The sequence below is a fragment of the Lonchura striata genome, chromosome 4 (assembly GCF_050655825.1).
Source record: "Lonchura striata isolate lonStrDom1 chromosome 4, ASM5065582v1, whole genome shotgun sequence".
Lineage (NCBI taxonomy): Eukaryota > Metazoa > Chordata > Aves > Passeriformes > Estrildidae > Lonchura > Lonchura striata.
In genome coordinates, this window is record NC_140706.1 from 29,681,422 (window position 1) to 29,700,974 (window position 19,553).

General features: G+C 38.0%; 1 protein-coding gene across 7 annotated transcripts in view; it reads right to left on the reverse strand.

The window, feature by feature from the left end:
- The window catches only part of MTUS1 (microtubule associated scaffold protein 1), a 115,783-nt gene that overhangs the window by 25,736 nt on the left and 70,494 nt on the right, over positions 1-19,553 (reverse strand). For all 7 annotated transcript variants that reach the window (XM_021536582.4, XM_077782850.2, XM_021536329.4 and 4 more), the window contains one exon: positions 1,809-2,026. In XM_021536582.4, the coding sequence (XP_021392257.2) occupies positions 1,809-2,026 (218 nt within the window). The remainder of the gene's footprint in view (positions 1-1,808; positions 2,027-19,553) is intronic.

The window sequence follows — 19,553 nt, forward strand, 5'->3', positions numbered from 1 at the left end:
CCCCTCACCCTAAAGGAAAAAACTTGAACGAAACTAAAACTACTCTTCACAGTGTTCCCTTGAACAGTGAGATGCTTCAGGATGTTTCCCACAGCCAACAAGTAGTGTTTATTCCTTATAGCACCAGAGCAGAATCCTTCTCTTCCCTATGGTACTGCCACAAGAGTAAAGCAATAAGTCTTCAGCAAGTATCTGTCTTACCCCAGGAAAGGAGAGAGCAACCTCAAAATCAATAACTGGTATGAAAATACATCAGTGTGTCATATCTAGCTCAATTTCATATGCTCAAACTTAACTGTTCAAGATCACTGATTTTATATAATTTCACAGAAATATTTTTTTCTTTCCATCTGCAAAAGACTAACAAAGAGGAATAAGGAGCAAAATCATCCTTCTTCCATGCAGTTCTCTTTTCCATCCTTCAAAATCACTTTTCCCTTAATTAAACCCCTGAATATTCTTAAGAAATCCTCACATTTAGGCTAGGGCAACCTGTAAAATAGCCTAGAAGGAGCAAATTAGTATTTGGGCTGCTTCTTACTAAACATGATATTTATAAAGTATTTGCAAGTTTTAAAATATTGCAATAAAAAATACTGGAGTGAAGAAACTAGGCCAAGACATTTAATTGTAAGAGTTACTGAAAAAGTAGTGTGTTTATTCTACCATAATTAGAAGATTGAGCAGAAGTTTAGCGGTGAGAATTTCACTTAAAATTTCACAATATCATGTTAGATGACAGGCATCCAAAAATCCTGTATCAAATTGCTTTGAAGATCTCAAACTAGTTCCTTAGGCAGAGAAAGGTGTTTCAACCAAGAGTTTAAAAAAACCCAACCAAACCAATCCCAGAAAACTGGCTAAGGTCCACTGCTCTTAGAATTGAACCAGACTAAGAGATAAATGCAGTATTTTTAGATTAAATGAAAGCAAGCAGAAATTATCCCATGAGAATGTTACATTTCTGCTAGAATACTAAGACAATTTAGTGGTTTTTTTCTTTACCAGCCTATAAAACCACCATATAGCAGAAGAGTTGAAATGAAATTGATACCAATCTTAGAACATTAGTTATAAATGTAAGATAAATGGCTATTAAAGCCTGAATCAGCTGTGCAATATAAACTCATAACTGTTATAATTTCCTCACATTTCTCTTTTCTCAAAAGTTTTCAAAGCAGATCAACAGTTTCTAGTGTAGTACCAAACTGATTTAAGTCATTAAATATTTCAAATAGATTAGAAAAATTAAGATTAATCCAAATCTGATTCATTCCACTCCATAATTCCAGATGCACTTCTGTATTTTTATTAGTAATTTTAAGCCATCATCAACAGTGCAGGATTCAAAACTGTAACAACTCAGACTTTATTCTGAGTAGCTCAAAAACATACCCACCCCTTAAGTTCTCTTCCATCCAATGTCAAATAACAAAGCAAAGCCATGTAGATTATCTGCTGAAACTAGTCTTTCCTACAAGGGCAGAACTTGAAGTGCATCCTTGGAAAGCTACTCAGCTCTGAAGGACTCTCTGACTACATTTAAAAACTCTTTTAAAGAGCACGTGAAGCATGCAGAGGCTACAATGCCCAGTCATGGGTTTGATTCTTTATCTAGCCAACTGATGCTAAAAAGTATATATATATATATATATATATATATATATATATAAAAATATATACAGGAAAACAGAAACTACTGGAATGGAAACACCAAATTTAGTATCAGTATATGAGTATTTTCTGAAGCCCTTGCTGAGAAGAGTTCAAGCAATTAAAGCCAAAATTGATGAGCTGTGAATTTTTACCTCAGACTGCAGGTGCTGGATGACAACTGTTAATGCTTCAAACTTCTGGTTACTGGACGTCAGGAATTTTTTCAGCTGCAGGATGATTCCACTTTGGGTCTCACATTTTGTTTTGTACTGTATCAACTCGGCTGTTTTAGTGCCAGTTGAACATGCATCTGTGGAAGCTTGAGTCCGTATGCACGAGCTCTTGATACTCCGCTGCTTGCCCTTGTCAACTAAGAAAACAACAATAACAATGAATCAATATGCATTTCATGCTGAAATCTCACTAAAATGTAAAGGATGGGTGCAAACAAATTTATAAATTCCTACAAGCGCTTGCTGAAATACTAACTAGGAGAAAGGGTTATTTCAATAGCATTAAGAGCAGGTACTATCAATTTGATTCCTAACACCATAACCTTGGATACAGTGTCTTGTACTTCATCCTCACCTTCTTGTGTTCTGTTGCATACTTATCAGCATACCCTTCACACTGGGCTTTGAAAAAATACTTTTATAAAATGCAAGATCTCTGTCCTCCTATTTATTCAGTAACTTGTTTCTAACATAAGAGGTGTCCTCTTTTGTCTGCAAAATGGAATTTGTATTTCCTGCACTCTAAAGTACCCCTGAATACAAAACCATTTTCTCTACATTTCCTTTGTTATTTTTCTTCCTTTTAAAACTTTAATTGTAAAAACTCCCCTCTCTGCAGCTGAGGCCTGAGCTTTACCAGCTGGAGGTCTTGCAGCATTTCTTAATGCTAGCAATTTTCAGTCACAAGGATAAGACTTTAAGAAAGCTCTAAAATGTAATATATTTCAATATATGTTCACAGTCCTGAAATTACATTATTGATTTAATATTCTTAATTTTGTGACAACCTCAATGCTTTCACAGTATACAATCACCTCACATGAGAGAAAACCGTATTACATAAATCAGCACTTGACTTGTTAACACTGTATTTTGAGGTTTCTCTGCTACCTTCAGACTGGAAAGGGAGTACAGTACTGCTGTGCAGATAAGGCCAGTTTTACCCCCTTGATCACAAAGGGAATGAGCAAACAATTTTGCAATAAAAGGCTGATGCAATAGATAAATATCCCTTGGCAATTTAATGAAGACATCTAAGCAGATTACTTTGTACAGTTTCAATTTAACAAGATTTCTTCATGATAGAGTGAAAAAACCTGAGAAGTGAGATCTGGATAAAAGAAAGATAGGAACCTGCAAAAAAAAAAAAATAGGGGACAAACTAAGCAACAAGACTCATTCTTTTCTGAATCCCAAGCACCTGGGTTTGAAGGTTGTCAAATGACTCTAGAATCATCCCAGCAGTGTAAGGTTCAATCTCACAACTAGAGAAAGTATTAAGAACAAAAGCTTTGATTCTTAGTTAATGTTAGTCTGACTGACATATCAGCTATTGTATTAATACGTCAGTCTTCCACAGCCTGCATTTGTTTTTAAAGTCTTTGAATAGTTTTCCTGTTCAAAATACTAACACCTTCTATGCCTTCCTTACTGAGCCTGGTATAAAGTGCCTCCTGAGCCTATTAATTTTCCAGATAAATCTGCTCTGGGCAAGATTTTCTGCTAGTGAGAGAATTGTCAGCATATTGTGCTTTATAATGTTCAAATGCTCTTGTGTTCTTGGAGATTTCCCTACACTTCCGCTCAGAGATGCAGACTGTTAAAGACTGTTAAAGTTAGAAACATACCAATGTGCAGTTTAATATTAGAGCTATTAAAACCCAAATCAAAATACAAACCTTTAGGACAAAAGCATCGAGCTTGGCTGCCAGTTCTAGTTATTTTTACCACTATTTGACTAACATGACCACTTCTCACTTTTCTCAAAAAGTCTTTTGAGTAGACACTTTTACACAAATGCCAGTTCACGTCTGAGAGCAACTGTGTCAAATTTCCAGCAATCTTATGGATAATACTGTGTGTAGGAATTACTGGTTACCTTCTGAAGCTCCTTCAAAAATCACAACAAATAATAATCAAGAAGAGAGGGAGAAAAAAGAGCAGGGACTAGCAAATAAACATGTAGACTCATTCTTCCCTTCCCTACTGCCTTACATACTCCTACTCTCTCTTCCTGAATGCTCCACTAATGACAAATAGAGAACTAGAGCATTATTCTTGATGTAAGAGTATTGGGTAAATTCACTGATACAGATGCTAGCATCATAATTGAATTAAATATTTGAAACTAGTGTTACAACCATCTCTAGGACACTGACAGAGCTGTGTTAAATCTGAACAATTGCAGACAATTTTTACTCTGGGAAAAAATTACATCAAACAGTTAGTTACCTAATGAAGAAGTTTCATTTAAATACAGTGATACAACAGCTAACTACAAATGACAAAAGGCTCCAAATACCCATTGTTTCCACAGTTCAGCCAGCCCTTATCACTGTCAGTTTCATACCACTGCTTTTATCCTGCTGCCCAGACCACCAAGTATTTTCCAAGAAGTCAATCAAGCATCTAACCAAGCCAGCCCTCGATATTATACTAAAAAAAGCTGAACAAAAAACATGCATGAAGTGAAACAGTGACATTCCTGTTGGCAATTTTATCATAGACATGTGCTATACACAGCCACTTCAAATGCTGAAAAGCATGAGCCCTCTGTAGCATGAACTGCCTCTACAGATTAACACCACTGACACTATGGTGTTTATTTATGGCCTACGTACCTTTGGGCAATGACAGATCGTTTCCAGATTTGTATAGAAGGCATGCTGTGGTGTCAAAACAAAAGCCATGCTTTCATTAAGACAAAAGCATCATGAGTCTCATTACTGATACCACCACATCAATGACAGAGTCTAATTTAAAGACAGGATTGGTTAACAGCCCAAGTCCTTGTCACTTGGACCTGCTCACCTTCCACCTCTATACAGTCACACTTGTAAGGCAGAACAATTGCCACCTTTAAATGAGGTTCTGGACTCCTCTCCAGCAGGCTCAAAACCACGTTTGCCCAATGTAGTTGGAAAGCTTGGTTTTGGAAGACGGAAAATCAGATTTTCAAGTACTGCATGTAATACAGTAACTGGACAGAATCACCATCTAAAGTCGTATTCTTCTTCACACCAGTAAAGAAAAGGGGAAAAAAAAAACCAACAGTGATTTTGCAAGACTAAGCCTTCATTGAATCATTCACAGAAGATTTGATTTGGATCTTGGAAAAGCTCCACAAATTCTCACACTCCTCCCACAGCCATTATATGGATGGCACAGCAGCTGACTCTAGTTCACTGGGGAGAGCATTAGACAAAAGGCTCCACTCCAAGCTTCTCCGTGAGGCAAATTGTTTCTCATGCATAGCTTCTCTAGTTAATAGCTGTTCAGAAGCAAGAAATACACAACTGTCAGTACACAGGGCGTGTTCCATAAAGTTACATTTAGGTGCTAGGGTTCTGCCCAGTACTTGACACAAGTGTTTGTCTGCCTGTCTACCTCAGAGCTTGCACTGTGCCACTGGTTTCCTGAGCCTCCCTATCTTGTGCATTATTGCTGGATTACCAGAAAAATTTCTGACATTTTTAGTTTGCAGAACCAAATCAAAGCCTTCCTTTGCATATCATGTACTAGGAAGGTATGTGTAGTAGTATCTACACTAACTAGAAATTCTTTTAAGCAAGACATTCAATTTCTACAAACCATTACATTTCTTAAAAGCATTCAAAATAGAAGAAACAAATTTCTTGACAAGCACAAATAGAAGCAACCTCACTCCTCTCGCCACACTTACAGTCACAATTGTCTTACCCCCAAGCACCTTCTTTTCACATTCATCATCCAAACTGTTAGCTTCCACAGGTCTTTCAAAACCCACGTGCGTCTGGTGTAAGCATTTTTCAAAGAAAAATCCTTGCTCAACATTTTCTCTCATGGGAAGATGTAAGCTGGTAAAAAATTTCTGCTTCTCCTCCATTTTCTGGAAAGCTTTGTCTACACATGTTAAATTGGTGCTCACTTCTTTGATCAGTAAGTACAGATCAGCCTGACTATTTAATCGAGCTTCCATTTCTTCTCTTACTCGCTGGATTTCCTCAAGCACAGTTCTTATATCCAAGTGACTGGACTTCACCTCTGCTTTGATATCTTCTTTCACCTGTTGCTGGCTCCTCTGTAATGCTAACATTGTTCTGATTTCCTTCTGAGATGTTTCCACATCATGCTTTAGTGCCTTCTGCCCAGCCTGCATTGCCTCCTGGCTAGCTTTCACTTCTGCCAACAGAGCAGTGATGCACTCCATCCTGATCCCACAGGAGTCGCAGGACCTCTTCCAGTGTCACAGCTTCCACGCAGTTAGGGACATCTGTGAGACAGTATCAGATTTCCTCTGATGGCAAGTGAGCTAGCACACAGCCCTTGGGATGGTATCCTACCACAATTTCACCCTGCAGTGAAAGCACTTGCTAAAAGTCTCGTACAAGGTGAGCCAAAGGCACTACATGAAAGACTTCAACAAGCAGGGCTGCAGTCAGAGCTCCTTCTCAAGACTCAGCCAGAGCACTAATCAGTTTAATTGGCAGATTATGCCACACCTGAATTTTTTAAAATCTTTTGCTGACATCATTGTACGTGGGACGTCACCCCAAAAGCCACTCCCAACAGTCATTTGATCTGTGCATTAACCAAAGTATGCCTGGGCATCAGTAACCAGTTCTGTTGCAACGCAGCCAAACACTCTGCAAGAACACAGTGGCCCTTCCTTTGCGACACAAAAGCTCAAAGGAAGCCTGAATTGCCTGCAGGAGCTGAAAGCCAAACACTTCAACAGTGTGTAGTTATTTCAATTGTATATTCAACAAGCTGATTATGCACCTGTCCTGCTAATATGAGGTTCAGGTATACATCTGTGGACACATTTGATAATGCCCTACTCTCACTGAGTGCTCCCTTTATTCACACCGCAAGCAATACCCTTCTGGCAATCTCTGGAAGAACATAGTTCCTGAGGAAACCCTCTAATCCACAAACAATAAAGGCTTATCACAGCAATACAGGAATATTGACTAATGATATATTTTTGCCATGTTAAGGAGGCCACGGTAGCCTGGTTTAGCTACCAAGTGTTAGCTCTTCTCTGGAAAAGCTAAGGCTTCTTATTTTTAAGCACAAAACTCTTAATAGGTCTAAGCTCCATGTGAATACAGGTAGATTAATGGCACCAGGCTGTTAGCTGTTGTGTTATACAGCAGTTTAGTTACACAGTCACTGGATTCAGTTTGGAAAAAAATGACCAATACCATGTACATATTGGTCTACAGAAGGTGTCAGTCTCTGCTTTCAAAGAGGTGAGCAAGTAGAACCCAGCAGAACAGGACTAAGACCACACAGGAGAACTTATACACCACACTTTTAGTCCTGTCATGACTCCAGGATCCTTTCAGAGGCAGTTGATGATCCCAGAACAGAAACCCATGCTCTCTGCCAATAACTGCAACAACTCCCATCAGCATTGTTTTGGGCTGGGAAGCATCACTAGGAATGCCAATAGCCCATGCATGCAGAGATCCACAATTTCAAAATCACCAAAAGGCCAATCCTGGGACTCCTGCCTTCAGTGAAAGTTTACTGCTGGTTTGCTAGTGCTCCTTCTACACTAGTCCAGGCATGAATGGGACCAGGAAGGTATCAAAGATTCACCCTCCACATAGAGCACCTCATGGCTCACAGGTATTCCTCAACTCTTTTACTATCACAGCCCCTGGAAAACACAAAGTCGATGCTGGAGGTTTTTTCCAAGTCTCCCTATCACCTGCCAGAAAGCCAGACATGGACTTTCTGATGGGATTTCTCAGCACAGTTACAGGTCACAGGTATAGTTTCTTCCCCTTTCATCTCCCTGCCCCATTCTCAGATGAATAGCTATCCCAAGAGCTCCTAAACATTATTATTCACACAGTCACCACTAAAGACTAGCACATGGGTTACAGAAGCCCAATCTGAAGTTCTGAATCCAGGTAACATGTTTGACAAAAGATTTAGGTAGAAGAGAGCCAGGTAAGAGCAATAGCAGTACTTCTGTATCCCTTGACCATCAACTGCAGTAATTCAGCTGAGCAGTATAAGTTTTCACTCCACTCTTCACCATACCTTAGCGGTTCCTAAAAATCTCAGTTGGTGAACCATTTGCAAAGAACTTGTCAGACAGCAAAATCCAGATGAAATTACTTCCACTGGTTCTGCTGCAATGCAGCTGGAAAACAGGTGAAAGGGAGGGTATTCCCAGACTCATGGATGTAACCTCCAATTTCAGAATCTTCCTAGTAACTTAAGGCAGCTAACACAAATCCTATGTTTATACTAAGATAAATAGCTCAAGTGCCATCCTGCATAATTTCACTTTCTGATGATTTTAGAGATATAGTTACACAAAGAGTGATTCCATGAAGCAGTGCAGTTAACAAAACACAAAACCAAAAAACCAAAACACCCACACAAAAAAAAAAAGTTTGGGGTTAAAAAAAAATCTCCAACAGAGACCCCTTGGTCCCTCTGTAGTGGAACAGGTTTCTGCAGATACTGACTAAGAGCAGAATCCTAACTACATCAATGAGTGCTTGAGGGAAGCCTTTCTCTACATAAGCTACACTGAAAGCCTGGCTGACAAAGCTCAAGTGACTAAATTAGGTGTTGTAATTGTCATTCCTGTCCAACATCACCAAATCCAAAAGCTGCAGCCTTCTTTCTACAAGCGTGTGCACCCATCCTAGTTGCCAAGTGTTCTCTGCTATAATGTAATACACTGAAGAAAACCTGTCCTTGGAAGCTGGACTCTTGCTCTATATGAATACATTAATTCTATCCAGAATGCAGTCAATGTGTTTGGTATCTTCCTCACTTAAACTAAGATGGGTTGATTAATCTTAAGAAATCTTTGTCAATTTGTAAAGATCACCCTGTTGACATAGATTTCAGACAGATTTCCTTTACTTTTCTCCACTCTGGAAGACACTCTTTACAGTCTTATATAAAATTAAATTTATAGGTTAATATTATGAAGCAAATTTTAAGTCCAGAGAAGTTTCTGCTACTGTGAATTTTACAACCTGTCTCTCAACAAGAATACTTGATAGCTAATGACAGATGGAAAACATTTTATCAATGTCCAAGTTTCAGAACCTAGAATCCATTGTCTCAGAATTACCCATTTCACCTACTGTACATCACCTTCTGCTCCAGCTAAGATGTCTCTATCCTTGATGCATCTCAAGTGTGTTAACAGTTTTTCCTGTTTAGGGAAAAAACTCCAGATTTCATAGACTAACATGGATCAACCAGTGTTGAGGATTTCCTCTCAAAAGTACATTAAGGGTTAGGACGGAACAAAAAAGGACTTATTTTACTTAAATAAAATCTGATCTATTTTGTGTGAGATATGTTTGAGGGATTTTTGTTTTGTTTTTAAGGTATTTCTTTCACATTATAGAAACACAAAAATCTTTTAGACAATTGCCAACCGGCAAACACAAAACACCTACAGCTCTAATTATGTCTTCCCCCCATCACAATGTGTAGAAGTTATTTCAGCAATGCAACAGGAAGACCGAACAGCCATTTAATCTTATGGCTGTAATTTTAAAGTTTGCCTTGTGACAAGCTATGCCTATTAGGAGAGAACAACTTAAGAATATCCATGCAAATAAGGAAGCTGCTGGGTTTAATCGCAGTAGTATGTATCATGTTTGAGAGGACTTGGAAATTCAGCTAGCTGTAAATCACCACCCTAAATTCTTCCAAAACTCCTGCTCTGGGCTACAATATAACCCAGGTCAAACAAATACACAGGGATAGCAGTCACAAAACCAAATGAATGGTGTCTGCTGAGGGCCTGGCAAGGCTGGACTTGGATGGAAGTCTTCAAACCCCCCCAGGCCCTCCACAGCTTGGTCAACTGTACTTTTTGCCTGTATCTATCTCGGCAAGTGGTGAACACACACCCTTCTCCTGTGCATCTCACAGTCCAGGCTGGTGATTGTACAAACACAGACTCCTGAAGAAGTGATGTTTTGTTTCTAAGCTCTGCCTTAGGCCTGTCTGTATAAGCTGGTGCAGACAGTCCCAACTTGCTCTGTTCAAACTTCAAGCATGCCAGTCAGGAGCCAGTTCTAGTTCACAGCAAAGATACTTCATTCTTCAGAGTTGTACCTGGATCATATGCTCAGCTGAAATGCTTAACATGCTGTACCTCAGAAGCTTCTTTATCTGTGGTCTTCTCTCAAAACAAATGAATGAAGAGAAACAGCACTTCTCATCTTGCATCTCCCCCTGCATCAACATGACATGAAGCCCAAACCAACAACTAAATGCTTCCTAAAGTAGTACAGCAGCTCTCTTTCCTCTACTCTTACTGTAACCTCTTGAGTTTCTCTTCTTTAATGTCTAGTACTAGACCATGTCCAGGAACACCAGCTTATTTCAGCTGTCATCAAATCCTTTTCAAGTTGTTCTGAAGAAACCAATCAACCACCAACAGAGGCTTTGAAGAAAGATGCAAGAACTGAAAAAAAATTAACTGCAGGCAGGTGAAACCTGACCCAGATGCTTAAACTGACTCAGCAGGAGTAAAACACATGGCAGAAATCTCTCTGCCTTTTTTTCGCTAGGGGTACAAAGGTTCTTCAGTATGTATTTTTTAAATGCTGTACAGCCTGGAGGGGGAGGGCAGAGTCATCACATATTATTTTAGGCATTCAGTTTGAAGTAGTGTTCCTGAAGTCTCTGTCTATCCTCACCCACTGACTTTATTACAACACTGACTAGTAGTCTCAGTGCAACATTTTAAATCCATCCCTTCCCTTTTCATTCCCCATTTCCAGCCAGAACCGGATATATTATTTTTATACACGCAGTAATGAAAAGGAAAGGGAAATCTCAGTAGTATTTATGTTCTTCTAAAATCTCACTGTGGTTCCCATAACATCTTTTACTTTATGTACCACAGGTGTGTTTTACAGAAACACTAGTTGGGCTTTGAACACCTACTATACAGTGATTTCGCCTCTGCATTCACAATGCATTTTGTCAAGTTTACAGGAACTGTAATATGTAGAATTGAATTAAGTCTTCATAGCTCAGTTGGTTAGAGCATGGTTCTAGTGACAGGGTTGTGGGTTCAATCCCTCTATGGCCATTCACTTGGGAGCTGCACTCAATGACCCTTGTGGGTCCTTTCCACCTCAGAATATTCTGCATGTTTGTGTATGATCTAGATAGTAAATAGTAAGCACGAGTATGAGTCACATGTCTACTACAAAGATAAAAATATTAATAATCTCATCATACATTCAGAGACGACCACAAACAAATCAAATTTGGAATGCAATGCAATTCACAGAAAACAACTCTAACATTCACCAGATAGACTACCAGTGCATTAGGGCTGTCCTGGTTATTTTCCAAACAAGCAAAGGTGATATTGATGCTTGATTTTTTTTTTTTTTTTTAGCTTGTTCTGAACTAGGACAAAGCCTAACACATGTTAGTTACCCACACAGTGCTACATACCACTCTCTGGGGAGGGGGAAAAAAGGAAGTTGGTAGAACTAGTTTATTGTACTAGAAAGCCTAGAACATGGGTGGTTTGATATGAGAGGGATTGACCATATCTACATTAATGAAACTACTTAATCCACCTTAAAAAAAACCCAATGTCCTCCGATTCTAATGAAAAATATGACAAAAAGATGGAAAATAATTGCATGAGGGTATATTGCACTGATGCTTTGGCCAATGAGGATTGAATTAAAGACTGAACTACATCTCAATGTATTATCCTCAGTTTAGGTATCTGAACACTGCTACATCAGTTCATCATATACATTACAGGCATCCTTAAATCTTTGAATTTCCAAACTTTAAAGTATACAATATACTGGAAGTTATACTTATTTTACATAAGGGGTTTATGTTTCAGTAAGTTTCTAGTTCAGGTATTTCTCTGATTAGGCAAAGAAACATGTGAAGCAGTTCCCCTTTTTCTTATAGTTGCAGCTGTGTCTTGTCATTGATGAAGTACAGATCTTCCCAAAAAACCAAACCCACGCATGGGTCCCTAAGTCCTGTACAAATGTTGCTCCTTACTGTCTGGTGCCCTCTACTGCTTCATTGCAAGTACAGGATATGCCACATTTTTCCCTTTGTTCTGCAGCCTCTGTCCACAAAATCAGGACCCAGAGTCATTTGGGACAGGGATCTCACCATGATTAGGTCGTACTATTGGCAAACCCTTTCCAGATCCAATGAATTGCCTCCCCAGTACAAATCCCAATCCCTTTGTTTGTCCATATCCTCCTTGGATACACTCAGAGTGTGTGTTACAGACATATAGAAAACCCTCACACAAGACCCAAGAGCAGAACAATGCCAATACAGGTTTCTTCCTGTTTGAGCCTTTGCAAAGATCCCAGCCCTACACATTATCACAGGGGAAATGGCTGAAACACAGCCAGAAAGGAGGAAGACATTTAAGCTGCAACACTTGAATCCTTCTTTAATACTACAGTCCACCCCACCTTGCTCAACATAAAGAATATAGGGCTGGGAAAAGCCTCCTGAAACTATTTACATCACTCCTTGTTGAAGCAAGGCAACCACTACCTAGACACAAAAGGCATTTCACCAGACTGCTCAATTGTTTTACCTCAAGTATTATCATAAAGAAGGTTAAGACTTGCTGCATTTTTTTCATTGTGTGTTTTCTTCCACATGAAACCCAACCTTGACTTCACATAGATGAAATCACTGACTTGAGTTTTTCTTCATGCCACATTTTACATAGGTACTAAAAGGCTAGCTGAGTTTTCTCTTCTGCTCTCAACCACGCAGAGCAGTCTCCAATGTTCTGGAATGTCAGATGTGAGAACAGCTTAATTGTTTTTCAACTACTTTTTAACACGCTTCCTTCCAAAAGAGCTGGCAAGCTTATGCTAGGGATAAACAAAGTGACTGGGAGTGACACTGTTACTTCCAAATCCAAGTAAGGTAAGTCCACAGACTTAATTTTTTGCATCATAAATTAAATCTCTATCTACATACAAAACTTGGCTTCAACAACCAACTAGGAAACAACTAGGAAGAACTCCAAACAGGACTCTTATAGCATATACAATTAAGATTTTAAATTTGCAAACTACTTTCTGCTGATGTACAACAGAGGTCTACTTTGTTGCAGTAGAGACAAAGAAAACCAACAAACCAATCAACCCAGAACGAATTTGAAATTTTGACTGAATCACTGAACTTCACTTTGTCAACTGTGCCTGCTTCTAATGCAACATGGTAATTCTTTCTTTCCAACCAACATATTAGCTAATGGTCAGAAGATATACTAGCTCAGACTAATAATGCTAGATTCAAGAACTATTTTTTTTTTCTCAGCTACTCAAAGTCCTTCAGAGAAGAGCATATGTAAGACTTAGTAATTTGCAAGGAACCATAATCTTCCCTTGAAAACAGCTGTACAAAGAAGAGACTTGAAAAATACATTTTTGATCACAAGACTAGTACATTAATATGTAACATTTTTCCTTGTGCAGTATCTGCAGCTATCTTGGATAGAGAGGATAGAATGGCTTTTTGTTTGAACTCAGAAGCTATTTCTAATCACACTAGTCTGAGTTGATGTTCTATGACTAACAAATGTCACTGACTTAACTACAGCATTGAAATCCTGCCTAAAGGATATTAGGGAAGAAAAAGTAGGGCAGACAGTGGGAATTTATAGAGCCTCCAAAGCCTTGCCTACATTATTGCCTTTGTACCAAAAGTCTTTCTGAAGCTGAATCACATCTTCCTGTGCTCATGAAACTCTACAGCCATTTAAAAGCAAATTCAGATTAAAAATCACATTCACTGATAATATTCATTAAAAAGCAAGGTGACAACTCCCCTAAGCATGTAGGAAGCACTATAATCAGTGCTAAGTTATCCAATATAATAATATTTTATCTACCAAAAGATCACTAAGAAGTTCAATTCTAACATTTTCTTCAAAAAATTGATGGCCCGAGTTTGCAATATCAAGTTACAAAACTAATAATTAGCATCCAAATTCTTTTTTTTGGTACATATAGATTCACTTTGTAAGAGAAGTCCAAATTTCTGAGTATAAAATAGAGTATAAACCAATTCAGAGACAAAGCAAGTACATGATTTTTTCCCCAAGGATTAATGAAAAAAAATAATAATTCAGCAATGATATAGGCATGACTAAGCTTATAGGTTGGAAATTAACTAAGAACAGTAAAGTTTACAGTAACTGATCAAATTCCCAAATCCCTTCAAGAATCAGTCCTAGCACTCTTAGGCGCTACGCAGAAAACACTGATGAAGTGGTTTCAACATTGTTGACTATGGTATCACTCAATGACTTTGCTCCAATCATGCCCCTGATTAGTTTTAATCACAGCCCAAAATGGTAACCCAGCAGGCTGCTCCTCCCCAGCTGCATTAATTTCATTTGACAAGTTCAGGATCAGCCCCAGATTTAGTGTTTTCCCACGACTAAAAAATAACCAAGCAATTACTTTACAAAAAATGTTAATTTGTACTGTCATTTCCACACAACAGGGCAGAGACATACCATTACCCTCTTGGCAGATGACTACCTTGGCATGACAAGATCACGTAAGGGAAGTTGCAATAAACTCTTCTGTGTCTAAGTAAAGAATTAACTATTTCTAAATTGTTTTCACAGCTCAGTTAAGACTCTTGAGTTAGTCTAGATCAGTACTGATTTTCTAAAGCACTAAAAATGTTTTTTGCACATAATCACCCTCACTGGGCTGGTTCACACAAGTGAAAGTCATTTTTCTAATTTGAAGTTTAAGCACTTGTGCTTTTCATCCTTTTGATTACATGTATCACCACAATTAACATTAAGTCCCTGAAGAATAAAAGAAAATTTAAGCTATCAAAATTAACTCACAACTTTAGGAAGATGTATTTAAGGAGATAGCATAACATAGCATAGACATAGCATAGCATAGACAGCATAGCATGTTAAGGAACACCAACACAGATGAACATGTGTCTAAAACGAAACTCGAAATGCATTTAAAGCTACCCTAGCAGTGAAAAACCATTTGCTGGTCAACAGAATAGAACAGCATCTTAATAGAAGCACTTCAGTTGCTGCTGGTTAAAATCATTCATGTGAACTCAATCTTCCATGCTTCACTGCAAGTTTAAGACAGAAAATATTGCATCACAAGTGCCTCATATCAGCTCTAAGTGCTGCTGGAACTCCCCATTTCCAAAAGACTTACAAAATGCGCTTATATAGATCTTGGCCGTCACCACATCAAGGACCTATTTGTGTCTTTCCTGTCATGTTAGGCAGTTTTCCTGCTATTAAACAGCAAAGATATCTCCCCAGGGACATGCCTGGGACATTGCACACCATTGTTTCAGGAAAAGCCTAAGTACAACATTATCAGAACCTACTTGAAAACATCTTGCCAAATTGAAAACAAAACAGAATGGGGCAACATCCAGCACTTTCATCAGCTAAGAATATGTCTCCACCCTTTGAGAGGCACAAAGTCCTTCTGCTGCTTGCTGAGCAGTTAAAGGACTTCTCTTTCCATCCACTCCTAACCCAGCTGCACAACTGACGACCATTTTGGCAAATGTTGCCTGACAGCTACCAGTGCTTCCCTCAAGGAGGGACTGCTTGTCATGCCTGCTGCAGAGACCAAGCAGTTCCTGTGGAGAAGGTTTAAAACATTCAACAGATCATTCCTTGCACTTAATGTTCCCCTGAGCCTCTTCTGTCCAAGCCAGCAAACTGCAAAGATGGCACACAGACTTTTGCTTAACTGGGTGGTGGGCTGGGAGGGAGGGAGGGAGGACAACAGAAATCTTCTTGAGGAGCTGATACCTCAGGTAAGTGTGGTGTTCACTGCGGCATACCCATAACTTACCACAAGGACCAAAGCCCTTGTGGTATGTATGTGAGATTAATCCTCAAGAAAAATCTCCAATATGAGCATCTTTACTTGTGCCACTAACAAAGGCAGCAAGAAAAATATTCACTGCACATTAAACACACATCTTGATTTCCTTTACCTTAAATCCTAACTGAGGTCCCTCCTGAAATAAAGAAATACAGGTTAAATAGGGTGATGCAACTAATTTCATATCAGGACCTTTCATCTTCTTAATTGGCAAAATGTCTTAACTTGATAAGTGAGTTAAGCAGGTAGCAGATTGTATAGTAATATTTGTGGAAATAAGCAATCTTTATTATATTTGTTACACAAAATAGGCATGTTTAAGAAAAACAAATTTTTTCTAGTCTTCTGTTTTATTTGGAATAGAATAATTGCAACTGGCTTTCTAAGAAATTTCCCTTATTCTTTCACAGAAAACACTTCCAATAATCCTGTTTTACAACTTTAAATAGCTGAAAAGGCTTAGCACAAAGTCTATTATATATATGTAATAAATACAAACAAAATTTTTTATGATTTAGATGCTTCTGATGCAAGCAGTATCTGAGAGTCTAAAATTATTATTACAGAAGTTAAGCAATAAATGAGTTCCATTTTTAATACTGTGACTTTTCTACTGAAGGACTGCTAGTTCTTTTTGAGAAAAGAATGAGCTTTCATTAAAAGAATTTCACCACAGATGTTCCTAGCTGCTCTATTTCCTGCCTAACTAATAGAAGTATTTCCATCAATCACATACAAACTGCTTACACAAGAATCCTGAGGAAGATCTTTTACTTGCTGTAAGTGTACAAGCAGCACATTATCATGAAGTGGTAAATATATATTTAACCAGGAGATGAACACAGGACTCCAGGTTATTTAATGCCCTTGCTACAATTACTACACATCAGTAAAGATGATACCAATAAAATGTTTGTAAATAGCAACTGTAAAGCAACATCATGTCCAGATACAACTCAGGCTTATTTAAGGTGAGTTATTTCCACATTTAAGTATATAGACAGCTGAATTAAATGGGATGTTGGTTTGTTAGTTTTTTGAGGGTTTTTTACATTATTTTAAGATGTAACTAACACTGTCAATACATTCATTTTTCAGCAGATCAAATACTATTTTGTTGTCCCTGTAGGAGACAGAACAGAAACAACACTCCATGACTTGTTGGTGGACATGGTTAGAAAGGTGCTGGTGACAGTGCTAACTTTTTTAGTTGTTAACAGTAACAACTTTTAATTTGTTACTCTTTAACTGTAACAACACTATTCCAGCTAGACTGCTTGACCAGTTGAGCCTTCATGGAATTTTTTTCTAATAGACAAGCCAAGAGAGATAGGGTCTGCTTGCAAATAATTTTCCAAATAAGTTAAATTTTGGCATGATATTGGGAGAAACAGTCAAGAGCTGTTTGGAACACCACAACTTCCCTAAAGACATCAAATCCATTACCTTTAGACCCAGGTTATTCCTGTGCATTGCAATACCAAGAGATTACAATTTTTTAAAATAATAAAAGTACTAGCAACGCTGCTTCACTACATGATATTAAATTAATAGCATATCTCTATCAACAGAAATCAACATTTCTTGCCATTCATGGCAGTGAAAGTAGTAACTGTGGTCCCAATCTACACATTACTTAACATAAAATGAAACTAACTAGAAATGGAAAATACTCCTTCACACATCAGTTTTCTGTGCCAGCAAAGAAAGAAGGGTAACACAAGACAGTGGGACAATTGGCTGAAACCACTCAAAATGTTGCATTTTACATTCTACCACTGAAATTTCATGGTATGTTACTCAAAAAAAAGCTGTATGTTTTAGAAAGTTCAGATTAGAAGGACTGAATAAGTAGTAATACTTCATTTGTCTGAATGCTGCAAGCCATTTCTATTATGGTAATAGATTTATTTACACAAACTGCAAAACTGGAAGAGGCAGATTTTAGAAGCATAAGCCTCATTTTACCACACTGGAAATCCTCTGAAGTAATTTAAAAGCTATTCAAGTTTTTAAGTGTAAGTGTAGGTGTCTGGCATTTTCAAACCCTAACCTACTTCAGAGCAATAGATCTTGCAGCCAGACACTTTTCACCTATTAGGCTCATGTGAGAAAAAATGCACACTTAGAATATGCAGTGGTACTAGTAGGGATTATTTGTTATGTCTTTTATATTTACTCTCCAATTAACTCCAACAATTATATTTACTCTCCAATTTTCTTCTATGAGATAGAGCTTGAAGCAACAATTCTATTTATTTCATACTGGCAAATAAGGAATAACAAAATCCAACATCACTTGCTAGAGAGTAGAGTAGAATGCAAGTTGCCAGGCATCTGTTTTTCAGTAGCATACCAGTTGTTCTTTTTCAGATTTTTTGGGGCAAAGCTCCCCATTTAAATTCTTTTCTATACTTTATTAAATATATACACAATTTAAATGTTAACATCACATCAAAGTTACTCTGTTTTGACTCTGGCATGTTTTTTGTTGTGTTGGAGGGTTTCTTTTGTTGTTTGGGGGGGGGCAGGGTTTTGAGTGGGTTTGGCAGATCCTTTTTGCTACTGAGGCTAAGTTTTAAATTACTACTGCTATCTTTATTTTATAGCTATTGTAAACACTTCATTGGATGAGACTTGCAGAGAGTACAAACTGTACTTACAAACGCTGAAACACAGAGCCATGACACCTGAAAATAAGAATCTTCATTTAGTTATCATGTACATGCCTACTGAAGCTATGACCTATAAAGACTGAAATCAGGCACATCAGGCAGGTCATTTAGTACCCAGTCTTGAATAGATTAAGTCAGGAGCAGAATGTCATTGACTTAAACAGGAACATGATTAAATTCAAAATCCCCCATGACGAATGGTTTCCAGCTATTCAACTTCTTTTGCTCTGAACAGATAAGCTGGCTTTACTTCTGAACTATTTTTTTCCTTGGTGGGTGACACAAATATTTAACATACTTGTCCTGTATAAAATTTCTCCAGCAGACTTCTGGATTTAGAATACTTAATAGGATTCAGTGTGCTGGGTATCTTTCTATGGTGCTGTATTTAAACTGTAGTGCCAGACATTTAACCAGTACTTCACTTATTCTTCAGGGGGAGGGTAAAAAAGTGATGTGAACAGTTAAGCAACTCATCACATCTTAGGCTTTCATAATCCTTTCTTAAGAGCCCCGCTTTGCAAAACACAGAAGTAATTTTATAGCTCCAAATGTGATCAAATAACAACTTTGGGAAGAAGTCATTGAAAAAGGATATCAGCTGCCCAAGTAAACACATTTATGGTGTCTGTTCGTTATTAGCAAGGGAGTTTTTAAAACTAGTATCGCTGAAAAGACATGTTTAGTAGGCAAAGGAAGTCCCCAGCAAGACAAGAGCACCACGTACAGTTCGCTTAAGGGAAGAAAGAAAGAGGAAAAGCAGCAAGAAGGACTGGATGAAAACATTTTGAGACAAAACAGTATAGAAACATTGACAAATTCTCAACAAAAAGCACAAGAGCTTTTACCTCTATTTGCAAAGCTAGTTTCTTGTCTGGACTTTTATCTTTATACAAGAGAAAACACAAGAAAACTCAAGACTACTATTTTGAATTATTTATAAGAGAATGTCTTTCTCTCACAGTTTATACAGAACTGATGATCTACACAGAGATGATGATTTACTCTGTCACACCACTGAAGCATGAAGAACGTAAGAGCACTTTAGTCACTCTGGTAAAAATCCTAAATGGTTCAATAAAGGTAGC